The following is a 20,855-nucleotide window of genomic DNA, read 5'->3' on the forward strand; positions in this document are numbered from 1 at the left end:
ATTTGACCAATATTTTGGATAAAACTGGAAATCGCTGGAGATATCGGGTTTCAGTTCGAAGAAACTTTTAAGGAGTCTGATTCTCTTTTGAGTTTGAGCTTCTTACATTCTTCTACATCCTTCCTTTCTGATGAATGAAGTCCTTGTGTGGCCTTCTCGTCCTTAGAAGACAGAAACTTGCAGCAGTGGTGAGAGAAGTATTTGTATATGATCTACTTAGCACATTATATTTATTGTGAAGTATTTATATCTTGAAGTTACTTTGGGGAAGGTTGTTTTGCTCATATGCAAACTGTCGTCTGGTTATACACATGACATAGATGAAGAAATGAAATAAATGTGTCTGTGTGGCAGATTAGAGATGGCCACAGATTTTATCATACTCCTCTCATAGAGATATGAGGATCTGTGTCTCCTTCCTTTAAATCTGGGTGGACCTTGAGATTGCTTAACCATTACACTATGGCGGAAGTGATTCTTTTTTTTTTTTTTTTTTTAAAGATTTTGTTTTTTTTCCTTTTTCTCCCCAAAGTCCCCCAGTACATAGTTGTATATTCTTTGTTGTGGGTCCTTCTAGTTGTGGCATGTGGGACACTGCCTCAGCGTGGCTTGATGAGCAGGGCCATGTCCGCACCCAGGATTTGAACCAATGAAACACTGGATTGCTTGCAGCGGAGAGCGCAAAATTAACCACTCGGCCACGGGGCCAGCCCCGGCGGGAGTGATTCTTAACTATGGCTTGAAGGGACTGACAGCTTCCACTTCCTTCCTCTTGGAACACTTTCTGGGGGGATGTGGGCCTCCGTGTAAGAAGTCCACCCATGCTGAGCCTGGCACGCTGTGAGGAAGCCCATGCTCACCATGTAGAGAGGCATATAAGGGAGAAGGAGAGAGAGCTGCTAGCCGGCCCCAACTTTCCAGCCTTCCCATCCCAGGGATCAGACATAAGAAAAAACAGCCTGGTCATCCCACACTCCAGCAGACACAACTGAGGAACTTAGCTGACAACCAAGACTGAGGTTTCAGACGTATGGCTCTGATCCCTGTCCCAGCCATCTCTGGCCATTTGACTGACCCCAGCTGAGGCTGATCATTCCTGCTGGGCCATGCCCAAATTACAAGCCAGAAAATTACAAGCATAATAAGATGGCGGTGGTTTGATACCACTAAGCTTTAGAGAGGTCTGTTTTGCAGCCATAAATAGAAGGAGTGTCCCACTCGTTCACTGAACATGAATTTTGGTTTAGCAAATTCTGTTTCCCTATTGACTTCCAGGGGATTGTTCTTTTAGGTGGAAAATGGAATATTTTTGAAGGTTCTGTATTTAAAGAACAACAACATGTTATCTCCGTCTTTTCATGCAATAAAAATTCTAAAAATAAAAATACAGTGCAGGATCTGCAGGTGGTTAGTTATCTTCTCATATTGTTCTTCTCATACTGACAGCAGTTTCAGAGCTTTAACCACCTCGCTGGATTTCTGCCCCCTCCACCCCCCCGCCCTCCTCCTCCTCATCCTTCCCCAACACGCAGACTTTTCAGTGGAACTCTCTCGCCTTTTCCAGAACAGTACTCAGTTCTACTGTAGTACCTCTATAGTTTTTTTTGGTTTACATATTTTTTCATAATAGGATATAGGAAAATAAGGTTCAAATGCCTATATAGGTGCTGTGGCTCTTAGTAAATTTCAAGGAGATTAACCATCATGCTCTTAGACAAAAATCTCCATCCATGTCTGTGGAAGAATTAAAAAGTTAGTATTTAGAGGGCCAAATAAGGAGAATTTTATTTATAATGAATGTATTTATGAACTGATAACAGTTTTTAAAGCCTTTTCATGTACTTGTTAATATCTGGCACATTTTTCTTTGGAAAAGAGAAAAGCAGAATAAAAGGAATATTAAGATGAGATTACTCCCTAAGCAGTCAGGGCCACCCCTTTGGCATGTTAATCGCACAGCGCAGATGTAATCAGAACCCAAAGTATGGCCGACGTGACAGGGAAAGAAGAGAGCTCTGGTGTCAGCATGGCACAGTGTGTGTTTATCAGGGTCTGGGGAAGGTTGCCCTGTCCTGCAGGGGAGGGTGACAGGTCAGCTTGACATGCTTGCTTCCGTATTGAGAAGAGTGAGTCACTTGGCTCAGATAGCTTGGTGAGAATATCTTTTGGGGGTGGGTACATACTTTCTTGCTCATAGGTTTGTGGCTCAGCTATTCAAGCCCTGCATGCAGTATTTGAGCCTCTTTTGGAAGCCTCTAGTCTTATCTTGTAAAACTCTGGTGACATGAAACTCACTGTCTCCTGAATTAACCTGCCTAGGAGTTGTGTAACTTCTACAATTCAGAAGGTTTTTTCCCCTTATATTCAGCTGACATATGCCTTCTTATATTCTCAACCCATTAGCCTTGGTTTTAAACCTCTGGGTCAAATACAAGGTTAATCTCTCTTCCATATGATAGTGTTCGTAGAATCTGAGGATTGGTAGGTACTGTGATCTGTTGGATTTCTGTCCAGGTCCTTCCATTGTTTAATTTCGTTTTGAATTTCCCACCTTGGTCACACTGTTTTGGAGACGCTTCCTCCTCTCAGTGGCTCTTGTATTGCAGAACGGAATGTAATGCCCTAGTGTGGTCCAGTCTGTGAGGAGCATAGTTGGGATTAGCATCTTCCTCATTCTAGGCATGCTCTGTGTCTGTTAATCCTGTCTAAGATGTCATCAGCCTCCCAGTCATGACATGTGGTGGCCTCATCCTGGCCTTACGTCCACGTGGACTGTTTTCATGGCTGCTGCTGGGGTACATCTTCCTCACACCGTCCTTGAGCAGCTGCTTTTTAAACTTGCATAGGTACTGCCTGGTGATTTTTTTTCTTTTGAACTCTCTATTGATGGTCTGTTTCCAACTTGCTGAGAGCTTCTTGGACACACTTCTTCCTCAGGAAATTATTCGATATCTTTCCAAGTTTCTTGTCATCTGCTGATGAAGACCCAGCCATTGTAACAAATATTGAACTAGAGCTCTGAGGCATACTGTTAGAACTATTTCTCTAGATTTTCAGCGGTGCATCTCAGCCATGTGTGATTTTGCTCCCCAGGGGACATCTGGCAGTGTGTGGAGATAGTTTTGATTGTCACAGCTAGGGTGGGGTGCTGCTGGATTCTAGTGGGTAGAGGCCAGGGATGCTGCTAAACATAAACATCCCTCCAACAACAGAGAATTATCAGGTCCCAAATGTCAATGTTACTGAGGCTGAGAAGCTCTCGTCTAGATTAATGTAGTTCTCCTAAATGGAGTCCAGTGGGTATGATATTTTTAATTTTGTTAATGAGACTTATTATATCAGCATCAAAGACAGGGATTCTCAAAGTGTGAATCTGAGGTCCCCTGAGACTCTTTCAGAGGTGTGTGAGGTCAAAGCTATTTTGATGATAATTGCCTTTTTCACCCTCATTCCTTTACAATTGTAGAGTGGGATTTTCTGTAGGTGATGTGACATCTTATGTCGGGACAGATTGAATGCAGAAGCAGATATAATAACCCAGCTGTCTTCTTTTAAATCTGGAATTAAAGAGATTTGGAAAATGTAAAACAATGCCATTCTTCTCACTAAATTGTTTTTGTTTTGGAAAAGTTATTTTTTCATAAAAACATTATTTATGTTAATATGTAATGGATTTATTTTTTTTAATCAACTAATATGTATTTTTTAACAATTTAAAATTCTAATTTTTATTTCTAACACTGAGAATATCGATAAATATAATCCACACAAGCAAAAGTTCTTGGGGATCCTGCTAATTTTGAAGAGTATAAAAGAAGTCCTGAGATGCTGAATTTTAAGAAGCTCTGGCTAGGCTATATTGCTTCATTTTATGTGAAAGGATATCATATCGTGAGTGACAATTTTAAAGGCCTTGTTAGAATCTAGATGTACAGAATTTTGATATGTTTCTTAACATGAAAGCCCTGGAGTAAAGGAAATTAATTGGCGTGTTTCTGGTTAACTTATGCTAGTTTCTGGTTATGTTTTTCCAGGTGATCGCCATTCCTTTAGGAATCAATCTGGAGCCTAATTTGAGGTCTCTGTGTAGTCAGAAAGATTTCCTCAGCTTCAATTCCCTTTCCTTATGCATGTGGTCCATGTTTGTGTGGAGGAATTTGAATTAAATTTTTGAAAATGTCTTTGGCTCTTTGAGTTGGCTTTCTTCTCAGGACCTCAAGTGATGGAAGCAATCTTAACTTTATGCAGAATATTTTGAAGTCTGCTTTCATGAAACCTAAGCCTGGTATCTGAATAAGAGATAGTGCTGCTGTTCCTTAGATTTAATATGTGGCTTAAGTCCTGAACTTTTAAAAATTTTTGAAATTATATTTTCTGTGGTTAACTAATGCAACCCTTCATAGATGTCTGTGATTTGGTCTCCGTCATATGGATACAGTGTTTAGATATGTTTGCCTCTAGCTTTTTGTTCCCTGATGAAAGTGGAAGGAGAATAAAGTTCTGTCCTAATGAAGCATGTGAGGAATATAGTGATCGAAGGGTGCATTGACTTGTGTTAATAACATGGTGTTTGAGATGCTAGAATCATCTGGTCTGGTGCAACCCATTTAGCTGCATCAGGAAACTGAGGCCCTGAGAGGTTGTTACTCTTGCGAGGTCACAGTGCATGTTAATAGCAAGGAACATTATTACTTAACTTTATGACCTTGGGCCTTTTAATAGTAATATGATTGTGCACAAATTATTTAATCTCTCCAAGCATCTGCTTCCTCATCTATATCATTAAACTCAAAATAGCACCCTTGTAGGTTTGTTGATAGTAATTTACATAATACTTTTTCAACTTTTTCTTTTGAAAAATTTAAGATCCACAGAACAGTTGCAACAATAATATAAAAAAAATTTGAATACCCTAAACCCTATATAATATAATTATATTATTATTGCTATTGTTGTTGAACCATTTGAGGCTAAGTTCTGTTACATCATAACCCTTCATTTCTAAATACTTCCTCACATGTCTTCTAAAAACAAGAGCAAATTCAGGAAGTTTGACACTAATACTATATTGTTATTTACTATATTGTGACTCTAAGTGTGGCCCATAGTCCAACATGTTGACACTTACGGGAAATTTGTTAGAAATGAGAATTTGGGGCCCCACTCCCGGCCAGCTGAATGAGAATCTGCATTTTAACCACACCTCCAGGTGACTTATATGTGCATAAATATTTGAGAAGCGCTGATCTAATGGGTAGTCTGTATTCATACTTCACCAGTTGTGAAATGGTATCTTTTATAGAAAAATTCCCCCCAATACAGGATCCGATCCAGTATCATGCATTGTTTTTAGTAATTATCACCTCTCTTTAGTCTGCTTTACTTTAGAATAGTTTCTCAGTCTTTGTCTTTCTTGATACTGGTACTTTTGAAGAGTATAGTTGTTTCGTAAAATGATCTTTAATTTGACTCTTTCTTCATGGTTAGATTCAGGTTATGTATTTTTGGGAGGTAGATAAATGCTGTTGATTTTCGTAAGCGCATCGGCTGGTAAGTTTTGAATGGCTGTGGGCTGGAGTCATCTGGAGCCTTCTGTACTCACCTCTGGTGCCTGGGCTGGGATAATTCAGAGGCTGGGTTGCCCTGGACTGTCGAGCAGATCTCTTACACAAGCCTCTTCGCGTAGCTTGGGCTTCCTCCCAGAGCATGGCAGCCTCAGAGCCCTGAGGGAGTGTTCCAACCAACAAGGCAGAGAGAGACTGTAGGCCTTTTATGATCTAGCATCAGAAGTCATATAGCATCACTAATGACTGCATACGCTGTTGGTTGATGTGGTCAGGAGCCGGCCCAGATGCCAGGGGATGGGACACAGGTGCTGTTTCTTGATCAACGGAGTGTCAAAGAATTTGTGGCCATGTTTTAAAACCGCTACGAGTGGTAACTGTCAGTTTCTCAATTATAAAAGCACCTTTTTTCTCTTTGTAATTGATGGTAATACATTAGGAGATACCCTGAGAATATTTAAGAATCCAGTTCCTCGTCAGACTTTTACCTTTTAGTGGTAGCATTAATTCATGGGTTCTTTATGAGTTGGGATTTACATTACATAAAAATCTTAAACATAACGTGCTCATCTCGCAGTAAATAAACATATAATGATAACAGACAGTGTTGGGTTCCTGAAATCTTCTTATGACAGAGATAAGCATGCATGACCTAATTTGACAGGTACTAACATTTCATACCGATGTAGGTGCTGAATACTCGATTATTAGAATGTCAACAGTAGTACAGATGAAGGGGTTCTGCTCTCTGTGTGTGGTTCTCTGGCTATCTTATCCAACTGTTCTCTTGCCTTCCAATTAAAGGAATACACTTAGGGCATCATTGCACCATTCACCATGAATTGGAAACATTGGTTCCAGAGTTGGTCCTAGGTGAAGGGATATCAGTTGAAAGAAATCTTCCTTTTTGTACTTCAAACGCAGCTACTATAAGTGAGAGTGAGCCAGTTCCAAACTGACATGTAATCCAAGAATCTAAGCATTAACCTGTTGAGACTTTCTTTTTAAGGTGCAGGAACTAGGTGAAGATTATGCTTTCATCCTATTTAAGATTATTAAAACAAACTAAACAGTGCCAGCCAAAGGAGAGGCTGGTGTCGTCCTCCAGTATGTGTGACCTTCGTATACACTTGAGTTGGCAAGGATGAGGATATAAACATTGGGCGGCTTGGAATGTTCTTAAAATGTATGCACGAATGTTTTCTAAAACGCTAATTAGAAATGTTTCGGGGGGCTGGCCCTGTGGCCAAGTGGTTGAGTTTGTGTGCTCTGCTTTGGCGGCCCAGGGTTTCGCCAGTTCAGATCCTTGGCACGGACCTAGCACCTCTCGTCAGGCCATGCTGAGGCGGCATCCCACATGCCACATCTAGAAGGACCCACAACTAAAATATACAACTAGGTATTGGGGGGCTTTGGGAAGAAGAATAAAAAAGAAAAAGAAGCATTTTCATTGGGAGGTAAAATCCAGCTGTGTCCTAATGTGTTTCGGAATTGAATCTTCCCCAAAGCTTCCTCCTAAGAGATGCATATAGCAGAGGTCCCCTCTCCCAAATAACTAGGGACTGAGTACTGGTAAATTCTAGAAGCCTGAGGTCTTCATATAGCTGTACTGATGTATTGACTTCTTTAAAATGAGAGTTGCATGGAAAGAAAAAAATTCTGGAGAATAGTCATCACAATTTTTACAGAAATGTTTCTGTGTGTGGGATGGTGGGTGGTTTTTATCTTCTTTTAAAGAGCTTTTTTTTGGGTGTGTTTACCAGAATTTTTACAAGGAGTGTAATATGTATTAGTTATCACTTTTGTAGCATGAATAAATCGTTATTTGAAAAAAAATTATCAATAAAAATGAAAACCAAGCTATTGCCATAAATTTTAGAAGCAGTGATGAAATTTGAAGACTCATACTTGTGCCACCCCCCGCCCCTGCCTCGTGCAGCTTCTCATAAAGTACCACCATTGACCACCTTCAAAACATGGTTTTGCTTTAGGCATTTTTTGGTTACGAGAGCTAAAGTTAAAAAGAAAACAAAAATGTGTAGCATTACCTCTTAAATATGTAGACCATGCCTGGGGCATAGTACTTGGAAGAGATTTTAGATGATTATGATAAATATAATCATATACACACCTTTAGGAGATATTTTCTTCACTATGATTAAATTCATTCATTTTCTTTTGGAGAATTAATAAGTCCATGGCTTATTTCTTTCTTTCTATGGAAATGGCCATTATGACTAGGGGTCATGGCTTATATTCCAAAAGAAAAATGCCATTCACCTTGAAAATTTCATAAAATGATGAGTTAGGTAGTTCTAAATGTGTTTACTTACATTCAGTTTAAAGTTTCTTAGATGATGTTGAGGGAGGGTCCTGCTTTTTGTCATGGCCAGAGCTAGTCCTGGGGAGGGCAGGCCTCTTCTTGGGGGATCCCCAGGCCTTTGGGGACTGCAGATGGTAGGCTTCCTGTGGTCTGATCCTCTGCGCTGCTGTTAGGACGAAGTGATTTCCAAGGGAGGCTTGAGTCCTGGAAAGATGAAGGGTGAAAAAGAGAGAAGAAAAGGAACCTTGGGAGAAGTTGTACATCAAAATTGGAAGGGGAGGAGGAAGAGAAGAAACAAAGGAATGTCTTATATGGAGTATGCCTTACTGTTGGCATAGAGGATCTGTATTTCTTCAATGTTATTTTAGGCTTTTATCGCTGAAATGTAAACTTTTTGTTTGCATGTGAGCAAAGGACACATTGATTGAAAAAACAATTCTAGCTAGGCATTGGCTTTTTATTCATTGAAGAATATTTGTAGGTATTTGGGTAATGAAAGTCAGAGTTACAGCTGTGTTTGGGAAACTGTTTCCTTCTGACTTTGGAGAGTATATGCTTGTGTTTCCCAAACGTTTGCAGGTGCAAATTGATAAAACTGCACCTGGAGTGTTTTTAAAGGTTTGCAAACCAGAAAACAACATTTTATTACTCAGAATATATGTTCACACTGAGAATGTAAGAGTGATGCAGCTTTGGCTTAATCAGGAGAGGTTCACCTTATGAATTGATTGGGGAGAAAGTTATTTAGTGAACACATGAAAATTTCTTTAATGCCATGTGGTTCTTGATATGTTATCAAAATTATTTATTATTATTATTACCTCTGTTGGTCTTCTTTGAACATTAGAAAAACCAGGGCACTGATGTTGCATCTACAGTGTATGCCACTGAAAATGCCCATGGTTTGGGGTAGGTAGTTCTGGGGTATGTTCCATTTTTTAAACTCTGGTTGATAAAAGTTATCATTTACTGAAATCCTGAAGTAAAAAACCAAAGTCAATTGTGTATTCCTTTATTTAGTGCATAGAGTACTACAGAAATCAATGTGGTATGCCCCAATAGGACTTGGGAAGGGCTCTGAAAATGCCTACTGAAATTAAAGCTAAAAGCTTAGAAAGAAAAAGAAAAACAGAAACTCAACCAATTTGGTAAATTCCAAAAAGTATACTTTTTGCTTTTCTTTTTTTCGGTTGTAAACTAAATTGAAGTTGTTTTTCAAAAAGCTCGTGGTCCATCAGGGCCACAGTCAAAGCCTAAGCCCGTGGGATGAATGGCCACTGGAATGGAATGTCTCCTGCACCCGTCTTCCCTTCCATTCTTCCTGGCTGCCCGTTTCACTCTCTCCTGTGACATGATGGAAAGAGCCTCATGCTCACAGGTAGCAGCAGGGTTCCAAACAAGACTCTCTAACATGCTCCAGTGTCAGCCTCACAGATCTTTGTGTATCAGGTAATGCCTATGAAAGCATGTTGAGGAATTTCAGCTGTTGAGCAAAATCTCCCCTGATGAGGAGGTATGTGCATGAAGGATAGTCTGTTGGAGAGAAAGGGCCAGAGCCAGCAAGGTGGGAAATAGCAGTTGGCATTGAGTTCTTGGTCTGGGAATAAAGCCTGAGTCTGCCACTAATTAGTGGTACGAATATGAGCAAATCTTTAACTATAGGGCCTCAGTTTTTTCAACTGTGAAATAAAGGAGTTGGCCTAAGTGATAACCAGGAGACTTTTCAGCTCGGAGATTCTGAGTTTTAATGAGCCAGAATAAACATGAAGCCTTAGAATTTTTGCAGCATCAAGCCTGATCCCAACTGGTATTTCACTGTCAGTCCTTATTATCAATTCTAGTTAAATTTTCTGTAAAAGACCCATATTTAGTCACAGGGTAGTGCTGATTTAAGGACAGACAGCTGGAAAGTTTTCAGGGCTCTCTGTGTACTGTCCACATGGTAGCTAAACTCTCAAGTTGTGTTGTAGATGGAAGTTCAGGCTACCTTGGAGCCAACTTAGAGTCATAAAACCCCAAGATGATGATGTCTAAACACACTATAGACTCTGAAGCTGAAAGTAATATTTGGCCATTTTGTAGTTTTTTTTTTAGAAGATTGGAAATTGTATCTTGTCCCTCTTTTCTATGTTAAAGATTTAGTAAGGGGAGCATGCATTGATTTCCAACTGCTTCTGGTTTTACCTCTGTCTGTTTATAGATAGACATAGTTATATGAAATATGTCACCGGAGAGGACATAATACGAATGCGGCTTAATATGACTGAGTAATGTTGGAGACGGAGGAGTGTGGTAACCAAGACATGCATGCTGGAATCAGGAAATCTGGGGTCAAATCTTTGTAAGTCAAGCACTTGGCATAATGTTAGGCATACTGCAAGTACCCAAGAGTTGCAACTGTTACTATTCAAGATGATAGGAATATATAAACATGTTAGTAATCTTCCTATCACAATAAAGACTCTTCTGTAGAAACATCTGTTTAAAAAAGAATTACCTCATCTCCCTTAATTTCCTTTAACCATAGTATTTGTTAATTCAGCTGAGTCAAATGCTGCAGGTTTGCGTTGGACACTAAAGCAACATTGTCAGAGACCATCCTTATTTCCTAATATCTGCAAAGTATTTCTGGCAGAGGTGGCCTGGTCTTTTCCACATGTGGCCCCTGGAAGCAGAACGTGAAGAACTTGGGGAGGTAGTTCTATGTATGGCTGATTCTCATGGGCATAAACATCCAGTTTGTTGAGTCTGAGGAATCTGTGACTGAGCAGTAGTGCCAGACTCGTGTTTAGACTAGCACTCTTAGGAGACCTGAGTAAGCGCTTGCTTACCTGACACGCCTACGTGTGGAGTTTTGTTTTTTGTCATTGGGTTGTTTGATTTGAGTTTTTCTTATGTTGTAAATACGTAAGTGCGGTGAAGAAGTTTTCTACCCTGCAAAAAAAAAAAAAGTTTTGAATCAACTTGATCTCTTAGTATTGCTTGAGATGAGTTCATCTGCCCTTGAACACAGGTAACATGATGCTAGGGGAGTGAGTAGTGTCAAAAGATTTTGGAAAGAGGCCTGGGCCGTAGAGGAATTTGCATCCTTGCAGTGGTTCTAGAATTGGAAAATCAATTTTATATTTAAAGATGACACATATCTTGGTGATAAAGAACAAAATAAGCTACATTTTAACTTCTAGAATCAGATTGCCAAAAAACAGGACAAAATTTTAAAATAAATAATCTGCTATTTCTTCTTCTAAATTAAAAAAACCCCAACATATCCTTTTAAATCATTTCCAGTGTTTCAGGGAGAAACCGTGAGAGCATAGCTTTGTAGCTTAAAACAAATTGAGTACTGAGGCTAGAGCATTGGCAGACAAGGTAAATGCATATAAAAGGTAGCACATTGTAGAAACATCTAGGAGGACATAGCACAATGACAGTGAGTCTAAATACATATTCTCCAGTTGTACTCTTTCTAAACAGATGTAGAACAGTATAATTGGTGATTTTTTTCCCCTAAGAATTAAATTTTGGTTTTTAAACTGGCAATAGGGGCTTTGGAAATAGAGTTGAGACTTAAGATACCAACTCTACCATTTTCAAGCAGTGGAGACTTGAGCTAATTGTTTAATCTTTGAGCTTTTATCATTTTGAAATGTGGGGAACAATACTTGCCTCAAAGATTGTTGAGAATATTAAAGTGCTTTGGAGAAAGCCTACCACCTAGTAAGTGTTTATTAAATGTTAAATGTATTCAGTGAAAGAGGAAGTAATTCATATTTCAAATTTCAATGCCTAAGTGCAGAAATAGATACACAAAACTGTTGTGTGATTCCAGGTGACTTGGGAATTCTGATAAGGGGATCTGTTTGTTGCTTGATGAGCTTTTTCCACAAACACTTTAGAATAACTACACACTGAATTTGAGGAATATTCAAGATCTCAGGAAATTACTGCCCTCCCAAAATGGTGGTTGAGTAGAGTAACGGGGGTCTGCATCTGTTTTGATTATCTTTATTTACTGGATGTGATCATGTTAGAAATACTAGTAGCTACTCTATTTCTGGTTACTGTGTGCCAAGTGCTATACTACAGATTTTATAAACTTTATCTCATTTAATCCCTATAATTACTTGAGATGTAGGTATTATGGCCTTAGTTACACAGGTGAGAAAATGAGATACCCTGTTCTGATAATATCTCTAAGCTTCTGTGGCTGGGGAGACTTCGAAGCCAAGCTAGTGCCTTCTCAAGTTATCTGTGCTTTGATACCACCTAACCTGGATGATAGGTTAGTTCTTTGAAATGCTAATAAAACATAGAGTTTGTTGAGGGGGTGGTTGGTCTTTAGAATCTTTGGAACATTTTATGCCTAAGTAGGATTTGGGAAGATCCAGGAGTTGATTGCATCTGTCCAGGTGCCAATTTTCCTGGTGTTTTGATTTGGAACTTTGGTCCAGCTGACACAAGTAAAGAAAGCTGTAGAATGACTATATAAATAGCTCTTTTTCAGCCTTGGCTACACAAAAGAATCACCTGAGGGGTTTTAAAATGCAAACCAGAGAAAAACCTCAAAGCCCAGTCTCCATTCCCAGATATTCTCCTCCGCCACAATTTTATTGAGATATAATTGACATATAACATTGTGGTATACAACATAAGGATTTGATATATGTATATATTGCAAAATGATCACCACAATAAGTTTAGTTAATACCCATCACCTCACATAGTTACAAAGGTCTTTTTCTTCTGATGAGAACTTTTAAGATCTACTCTCTTAGCAATTTTCAAATATATAATACAGTATTATTAACCGTAATCACCATGCTGTACATTACATTCCCAGAACTCATTTATCTTATAACTGGAAGAAGTTTGTACCTTTTGACCACCTTCACCCATTTCCCCCTTCCCTACCCTCCACCTCCGGCAACCACTAATCTGTTCCCTGTTTCTTTGAGTTTGCTTTTTTTAGATTCCATATAGAAGTGAGATAATCAAGTACTGTCTTATTTCACTTAGTACAATGCCCTCAAGCTCCATCCATGTTGCCACATATGTTTCCTTCTTTTTTATGGCTGAATAATGTTCTCCCTGTTATTCTCATGTAAACTAAGCAATGTCCTAAGTCTTCTGGAAACTTCTGGAAGCCCAGCCCTCGGATGTCTCAGATCAGTCCCCTGGGTGCATTGGGGGTCACACTTTCGGGTCCCATTTTGCTTGGTAGCTCTGCAGACTGGAGCTGCCCCCATGCCTCACTCCACACACCGCTACCCACCCCCTCACCCTGTGGTGGAGGAGGAGGGGGAGGAGAAACAATTGTCAGCATTTGCACCATTGCAGTCAGTGCAATCTTCCAGGAAGATCTGCTGGGAAGGTTATCAGCCATCCAGTGCCCGTTCTTGGAATATAACTTTTCCACTGTTTATTTAGGCTTTGGGTGTATTGGCTCAATGTCTTGTTTGGTTTCCTATTCCAGTAACATGCCATATTTGTAAAGATCAACCATAAGTAAGTCAAGGAGCTATTCTAAATGTTGGTTACACACAGGTGCTGTTTTCTTTCAATGGAATTAAGTTTTGCAATCTTTTCTCCTCTCCTTCACCATTGTCATACTCTAACTTCTCTCCTATCCTGCCACTCCACAATCTGTTTTAATTTGAACAATGACAGACGGCAGTAAATCCAGCTGCGGACAATAGTCTAGACGACAGGATTTTTTAAGGCAGATAAGCAGTTTGCTATTTGCCAGAGTGCCCTGTTGGAACACAGATTCTGTGGAAATATGGTGTTAGGAGGTTACCAGTTGGAGCACTAAATTAAAATTTCACTAGCAAATATTTGTTCACAGTAATTTAAATCATTTTTTATTCCCTTTACACATGAGGGGGCAGTATGGTACTATAAAGCAAATGCTCTGTTGAAATTTGTTTATTTTTATTGGTATATGTTAGTTTTTAGGTGAAAACTTTTAGACCCTGAGATTATAACTCTGACATGGTTGTTAGTTATTAAATGTGATACACGTATGTAAGTGTTACCCTCACTCATAGATACAGTTCATGTGCCTGTTTTTATTCAAATGCATAAGTAGTAATTTCTTTGCAACAGTGGGGCTTTCTCGCAGTGCCTTTTCTTGTAGTTTGATGTTTATGTTTTGTTTAATGCTAGTTGGCTTTCTTCCTGTTTTCTGCTTCCACCTGAGGAACATCAGCTCTCTGAGATGCGGTGTCTGTTAGGTTGATGTCTCTAAATATTTTATTTTACGACTTCATTGAAGGCTGACGGGTCTCCAGTGTTGCTGGGGGCAGGAAGCCTCTGAACTCAGTCTCGGCAGCTATGGAAGGTCTATTATAAATCACCTCTGTATGATCTGCTTCCCTTATGGCACAGATTGCTTTTCTCAAAAGAAAACAAAATTGCTAAGCAAAGAAGCAGCATATTTTTATTAATGTTCTTATTGCTGATATATGAACGATGCTGTAGATAATCAAGGTGCTAATAGTCTGGGTTTCAAAATGGAGGGGAAATTATCAGGAGAAGTTGGAGGGTATTAATGCATTGATAACATCTACAAAACATTTTATGAAAAAAATGTACATTGGAATCTGAAAGGTAATTTCATAAGCACAAGGTATTTTTAAATGTGTAAAAAATATTTGCAGTCATATGTTTCTGTTTATGTAGTTTTAAAAAATTTGAGACCAGCATTTTGGCATAAATATAACCCTGTGTGAAATTTACTAGGATATTTGTTTTAATGTTTTATCCTGGCTCCTTACTTTGTGGGGTATTGCCTACACCTGGTAAAGATAATTATGGTTGTTTAGTTTGGGAATGAATTTATTTTGAAATATAATAATTTGATGTGCTTTTTCTTAATTTTAATGAGAAATTTTATTTTGAAATCATCTGTTAAAAAAATAAATAACAGGCGGATGACCTATACCCCAGATTTGAAGGAATGAATTTTTGGCTGCAGCTCCATTTGGATGGACTCCAAATCTAATGTTGTTTGATACCGGTTTACTGTTGTAATACACAGGTTTCTGTTCATGGGAAACAATTAATTAATGTCCTTTATGCTTTGATGGCAGATTTTTAGGACCCTGCCTGATGCCACATTCCCTGAGCCGGTCTCCCTGTCACCATCACCCCCAAATGCTCCACCAAGGCAATCGAAGAGACAAGGCCAGAGGACGAAGAGACCCGTGGCTGTATATAATCTGTGTCTTGAGCTGGAAGATGGTAAGATGTTAATTATATTTTTCTGCTTGACAGTGTGTTGAGGAGGGATATGACGTCCCAAGTGCAGGCCTTGGTTTTCCATCGTTTGTGTTTTAATTCCTTTTCCCCCTTAAGATTATAATTTTTGAGATTAGCAGGGAAAAGCTTTCTTGTCAGGGAGAGAATGCAAGTTTCAGTTCTGTGTTTGTCTTTGTTATGCATGGTTCTTTTTTTATTTTTAAAAGACAGCTTAAATTTCTTTTTTGGGAGACTTGTGTGACCTCCTGTGAGATTACATAACCCTGAGACAAATGGAAGGGGAACTAAAATTAAAGCAGATCTTTTATGAGAGGAGCAGATAGAGTCTAATGTGAAATGCATCTAGATTAAAGGCACAGTTCACTGTTGCACTGGAGTTTATGGCTTCTGTATCCTACTTGCCCCATTCTTCTGACTTTTCCTAAGGCAAATATCTCATCATATGGCAAGGGTGGCAAATCGACCTGCGTTCGGGGGCCAGGCTGAGTGAACTGAGCTACAGCGGGACTCTGGCAAATGGAAGTTCTCACGTCCCATCCAGGCTACCATGTTCCAGCTAATTTTTGTCAAGTGGCCACATTGTCTCAGTGTTGCCAGATTGCCTAGTTTTTAAAGAGAGCCTGAAAATTTGAATTTTAAACGCTGATTCCTACAAAACAAGACTGTGAGCCATGGAGAGGCCACCAACTGCTGATTTGTAACCATGTGGTTGTAGGTGTGGAGAATAAGATGATCATGGTCTCAAAGGCTGCGTTTGCAGAATACATGTCTGAACTGTGACTCTTGTTGTAGACTTCACCCCTGTTGAGGACATTTCCTGAATTTGAAATTAGTCTTCATTTTTCTTCCTCTTCTCATCCTCTTTGTGTGTGTGTGTGTGTGTGTGTGTGTATGTATGTATGTGTGTGTGTGTATCTGTATATGTCTTTCCTTTATTCTTTTGAGCTACTGAGGTTATGTTGGTTTGGAAGTATGAGATGATTGTCAAAGGGAGGAGGAAAGAAGATAGAAACAAATACAACGCCTTCATCATAAGCAGCTGTGTAATCACATGTCCAGGTAGTTAACATCCAAAGATCCATGCAAGTGAGTGACAACTGTCGTCACATCAACTGACTCTGCAGGATGACTCAGAATGCTTCTTGTAGTAACACTGGGTACTAAGACCTTCTGGTATTCTTTTAAATTGTTTAAGACACTAATCATATGATACAAGTATTAGTTTTACAGTCAGATCCTTATTTTCCAGAGGAAGGGCATGAGTCATTAAAATCAACCTGTAATTTTAAGGCTTACTTTTGGACGTTAGTTTCAGCTTCTCAGCCCATCTGACATTTTTATTCTCTCTCTTTCTCACTTTCCCTCTTTCTTAACAGAGTTGCTAACAAGGAGTAAAACTGACTGGTTTGAATTGCACCTTTTCTTATATCTCACTTGTTCTTCAGTGGAAGTGTTAATAAATAGTGAAAGAGGCAAATGTTGAAAGTCGGAGGGGAAAAAGAAGTCAAGAAGACAGAATAATACCTACATTGGCTCTTTGGCCCTTGAGCAAAATTGAATTGACTGTATTTTATAAAAGAAATGGCCAAAGAAGGACCTTTCATTTTAGAATCACATCTCCTTTTTTCGTATTTTTAGGAATGGAATCATAATATCCAATCACTTGTACAGAGTATACTAATATTTTGATTTTTGGATTAAGTGATTATTAGTGGGTAAGAAGCTGCAAAAGTGGTATTTAGCACATCTTTTATGGGAATACTCACGATGCTGTACAGTCATAGCTTTCCTAATTTTTAGGTCTTATAATAATTCTTAAAAATTATTTGATTATAAGGGAAGAAAGAAGATTGTCATATCTTCAACTCCTTTAGTTTGTTTTCATGTTCACTATATGATGTTTTATTCTACATTTTGTATTTTATAACTTTAATTCTTCTTGATTACAAGCTTGGATTTTTTTTTTTGTGGGGGGGAAGTTGTCAGAATGAGGAAAGCCCATGATTTTGGTCATGGAATGATTTTATTTTATCTTAGAAGTTATAAGATAAAGCAATTAAAACTATTATTTATTCCCCCATTATTTGTAGCTAAACTTTAGCGAAACTCACGTTGTGTGAAAAAGATTTATTTCCAAGAGAACAGGGTTGGTTAGGTCCATATTTTGCATATTCTATGAAAAAGAGAGGGGCTGACCTAATGGCATAGTAGTTAAGTTTTCCTGCTCTGCTTTGGTGGCTTGGTGTTCACGGGTTTGGATCCTGGATGTGGACCTACATACAACTCATCAAGCCATGCTGTGGCGGCATCCCACATATGAAATAGAGGAAGATTGGCTGAGATGTCAGCTCAGTGACAGTCTTTCTCAAACAAAAAGAGGAAGATTGGCAACAGATGTTAGCTCAGGGCCAATCTTCCTCAAGCCAAAAAAAAAAAATTTCAAAAAAGGGAAATCAGTGAAGAGAGGTGGTGAATATGCTTTTGAAAGGAAGCATACAAGGAAAGGATACTAAACTGTGTTTTTGACTATCACTTATCATATTGAAACTCTACCCCTCAAAAAAATCTATTCTTGTCATTAGGACTTATATGTTTTTTCAGTAGCCTGAGCCATTTAATTGTCAACTCTATTTGAAGGTTTCAAAAATTTTAATCTTTTTTTGGTGTTTTTTCTTACTGATAGTGGTAGAGTCATGTCCCATGTTTATCTAGTTTTGGTTAAGGTATGCATTTTAGCCAACTTTGGTTGATTATTTTTCCAAACTTTTTAGTTTATATGATAGTGATAGAAAATTTAAATGGAAATATGTCTTTCTCCCCCAGTTACTGACTGTAGTATAAGTTAAAATAAAATCCAGGACAAATAATTTTTGTGTAAAAATTAAGTGGATTATCTGCCAAGATTCCAGGGACTGTATTGGATGACTGGAGATTTTTTTCAGCCCTATGATTTGGTCAGAGATTTGAGTGAAGTGGTTTGTGGTATTTCTTCTTTTACACTGAGTAGAGTATGAAACTATGTGATGTACCAAACAACCAACCACGGAAAACACTCAGAGTTGGTTTCAGTTTAACATCAGGCAGATCAAAAAGTCATTATTATCAAAGAGTCAGCAAGCCTGTTAGCAGGAGCCGAAGTGTAGGCTAGGCGTGGAAGCAGAGAATCCAAGCTGGTGTGAAATAGGAGAGAAACCCTCTGCTGATAAACATGATTTTTATGATGTTATATTCAGCCACACCCCGTCCCCCAATTGAGAGACGATCAATTTAATGTATCTTTACTTTGGCAAAGATTTTAATTGGCTTTGGCACATTTACTATACTGCATATACAGTGCTCATTGTTTTTGGTAATATATTGATTAAGTGATATTAAACTTATTTGCAAAAGACTTTAAAATTCTAGTTACTTGCTTAAAGATCTTTGTTGATAATTAACATGAACTGAAATGGATATAGCATCTAGCTAGATTTAAGTAGAGCAGCCGTTAAGTCTTTACTGAAATTCTTGTCTTTTATTATTTTGTAGAAGCCATATTGTTCATTTTCATATAGCATTTAACGACGAACTTCCGAGCTGAGTAGATTTGGCTAAGTCAGTTGTTGTGAAATAGCAAAATATGAGGTAAAGCTGCTAAGTGCTAAAAAGAAGGTAAAAAATCGAAGATTTGCTTTCATTTCATTCTTAACTTATCTTTCTGTGTTTTTATTTCCTTAGAACCAGTAATAAAGTAACTCTGAAAAAGTTCAGTATATATTGTATGTATGTTTTCTCCTGCCCACTCCATATTTGTATCCTTACCACCTCTTATATAGAGAGAGACTGTTGTGTTTGTTCAAAGTCCCCCAAGACAAGGAAAGTGCATGAGGCTATATGAGATATATTCTTTTTTATTTTTCATTTGAGGCAGAAGAAAAATTTTAAAAGATTTGGGAAGTGAGAGAGAAGATGAATACCATCTGAATTTTGACTACGCTCTCCCTTTCTTCCTTTCTGCTAGTGCTAATTTTAAACAGAACTAGACATTCACAGGATTAGTTTTTATTTGTATCTTCTTGGGTAATTAGGTATTCTGTGCCTATCTTCTTTGGACATGATGTAGCAGTTTATTTATTTAGGCAACTTAAAAAATATGATTTATAGCAAGTTGAAAACAAAATCATCTTGCAAGCCAATTGGCAGGATTTGATATTATTTTAGAGTAGGTCTTACTTGGGTATCGTTGGGTTGGCACTTTCACACTTGGATCCCGGATGTGCTAACTGCAACACATTTTGTCGAACATGTGTTATTGTAGTCCTACAGTGTGGTAGATACCGTGACGAGGATGCAGAGCCTTCTAAGCAAAAAAGTGAAAATACAACTGTTGAAGGGGAGATGGATAAACAATGAAGCATGATCATTTTCCTGCTATCCTAAGGAGGAACATATTCTGATATGGATCAGCCTCTAAAACCAGAGTAGGCCAACTCTCTCTGTAGAAATCAGGAAGGCCATGGTAAGAGGCTGGTTACGTAATTTAGCTTAGGTTGATGTGGGCTTGAACCAGCGTTAGGAATGGAAAATAAAGTGGACATTTGGGAGCGATGTTAAATCAAGTTATTGGGACTTCTTAACTGACTAGATGTGGAGGATGAAGGCAAGTGATCAAAAATAGATGTCATCGGCCACATTTTAGGCTCATAGGTAAATCTATCTTTGGGTTCATATCTTAATTTTTGCCCTGAGAGGTGTTTTTTTTTTTTTTTTTTAAAGTATTTAGACCATTTTTTCCATCCAAAGGAAGGAAATGTCTCATTTTGTTAGTGTCTTCAATACATACTCTTATATATAACTGCTTTGGAAAATAGGTAGTAAAAATAGTGTAAAATATATTGATAAAATTAGTGTATATAGAAAGTCAATGGAAAGAGAAATATTAATTACTGAAGTGCTGTGTTTTCTTAGAGAAATCATAGTCTCATAACCATGAACAATGTAGAGCTTATTTTTCTCCTCCTTTACCGCACAGACATATATCCACATTCCTTCATAGGCTCATCATAAAAGAATGGGATGCTACCACTGTACTAACAGATGCTTATTTCAGTGGACGTCAAGGATGGATAGCTGACAGTCATGGCGGCTACGTGTTCTCTAATCTCAGTTCCCAACAGAGTATCTTTAGAAATCGCCTTCGTGAAAGCATGCTTTTGTAAGTGAATTGTAGTTACCCTGTCCTCCCCAAAATGTTACCAGGACATTTACGTGTGAGAAGAACCACTGTAAAACCATTGTTGACATGGATTTTCAGTGACATTCTACATGTGTTGATGTTTCCTTGTAGACATAGCTGACCAGCTTGACACAGAATTATAATTAACCTAAGTAACTGGGCACAAGCTGATCTGTGTCTTAAGCTCAGCAGTCTTCTCTTGATTCTTACCATTTCTTTTTGCATAGCACTTCATGGGTGGGCTCTGAATGATAACTTCCCTAGTGCTGAGGCCTCTTGCCATCTCCTGCGAGCAATGTTATGATTCCTTGACATGGAATCACTGTGTTGTGAAGTTAAATCTAAGACCAGGCTTGCATCAGTGACAGTCTATGTAGACAGATTATTTCTTAACTCACTTTTACAATGATGAGATCAATGAGTTGGAAAAGGCAGCCAGAAATTTCAGGGCTGTAATTGAGTTGTGACGTGCCCATAAATCATGCAAGCTGCC

The 20,855-nt window shown here is 38.5% G+C and overlaps 1 protein-coding gene across 2 annotated transcripts in view; it reads left to right on the plus strand.

Moving 5' to 3' along the window:
* The window catches only part of ARHGAP10 (Rho GTPase activating protein 10), a 290,156-nt gene that overhangs the window by 222,748 nt on the left and 46,553 nt on the right, over positions 1-20,855 (plus strand). For both annotated transcript variants that reach the window (XM_046657071.1, XM_046657070.1), the window contains exon 19: positions 14,979-15,129. In XM_046657071.1, coding sequence (XP_046513027.1) covers positions 14,979-15,129 — 151 coding nt within the window. The remainder of the gene's footprint in view (positions 1-14,978; positions 15,130-20,855) is intronic.

This window comes from Equus quagga, chromosome 3, assembly GCF_021613505.1.
Source record: "Equus quagga isolate Etosha38 chromosome 3, UCLA_HA_Equagga_1.0, whole genome shotgun sequence".
Lineage (NCBI taxonomy): Eukaryota > Metazoa > Chordata > Mammalia > Perissodactyla > Equidae > Equus > Equus quagga.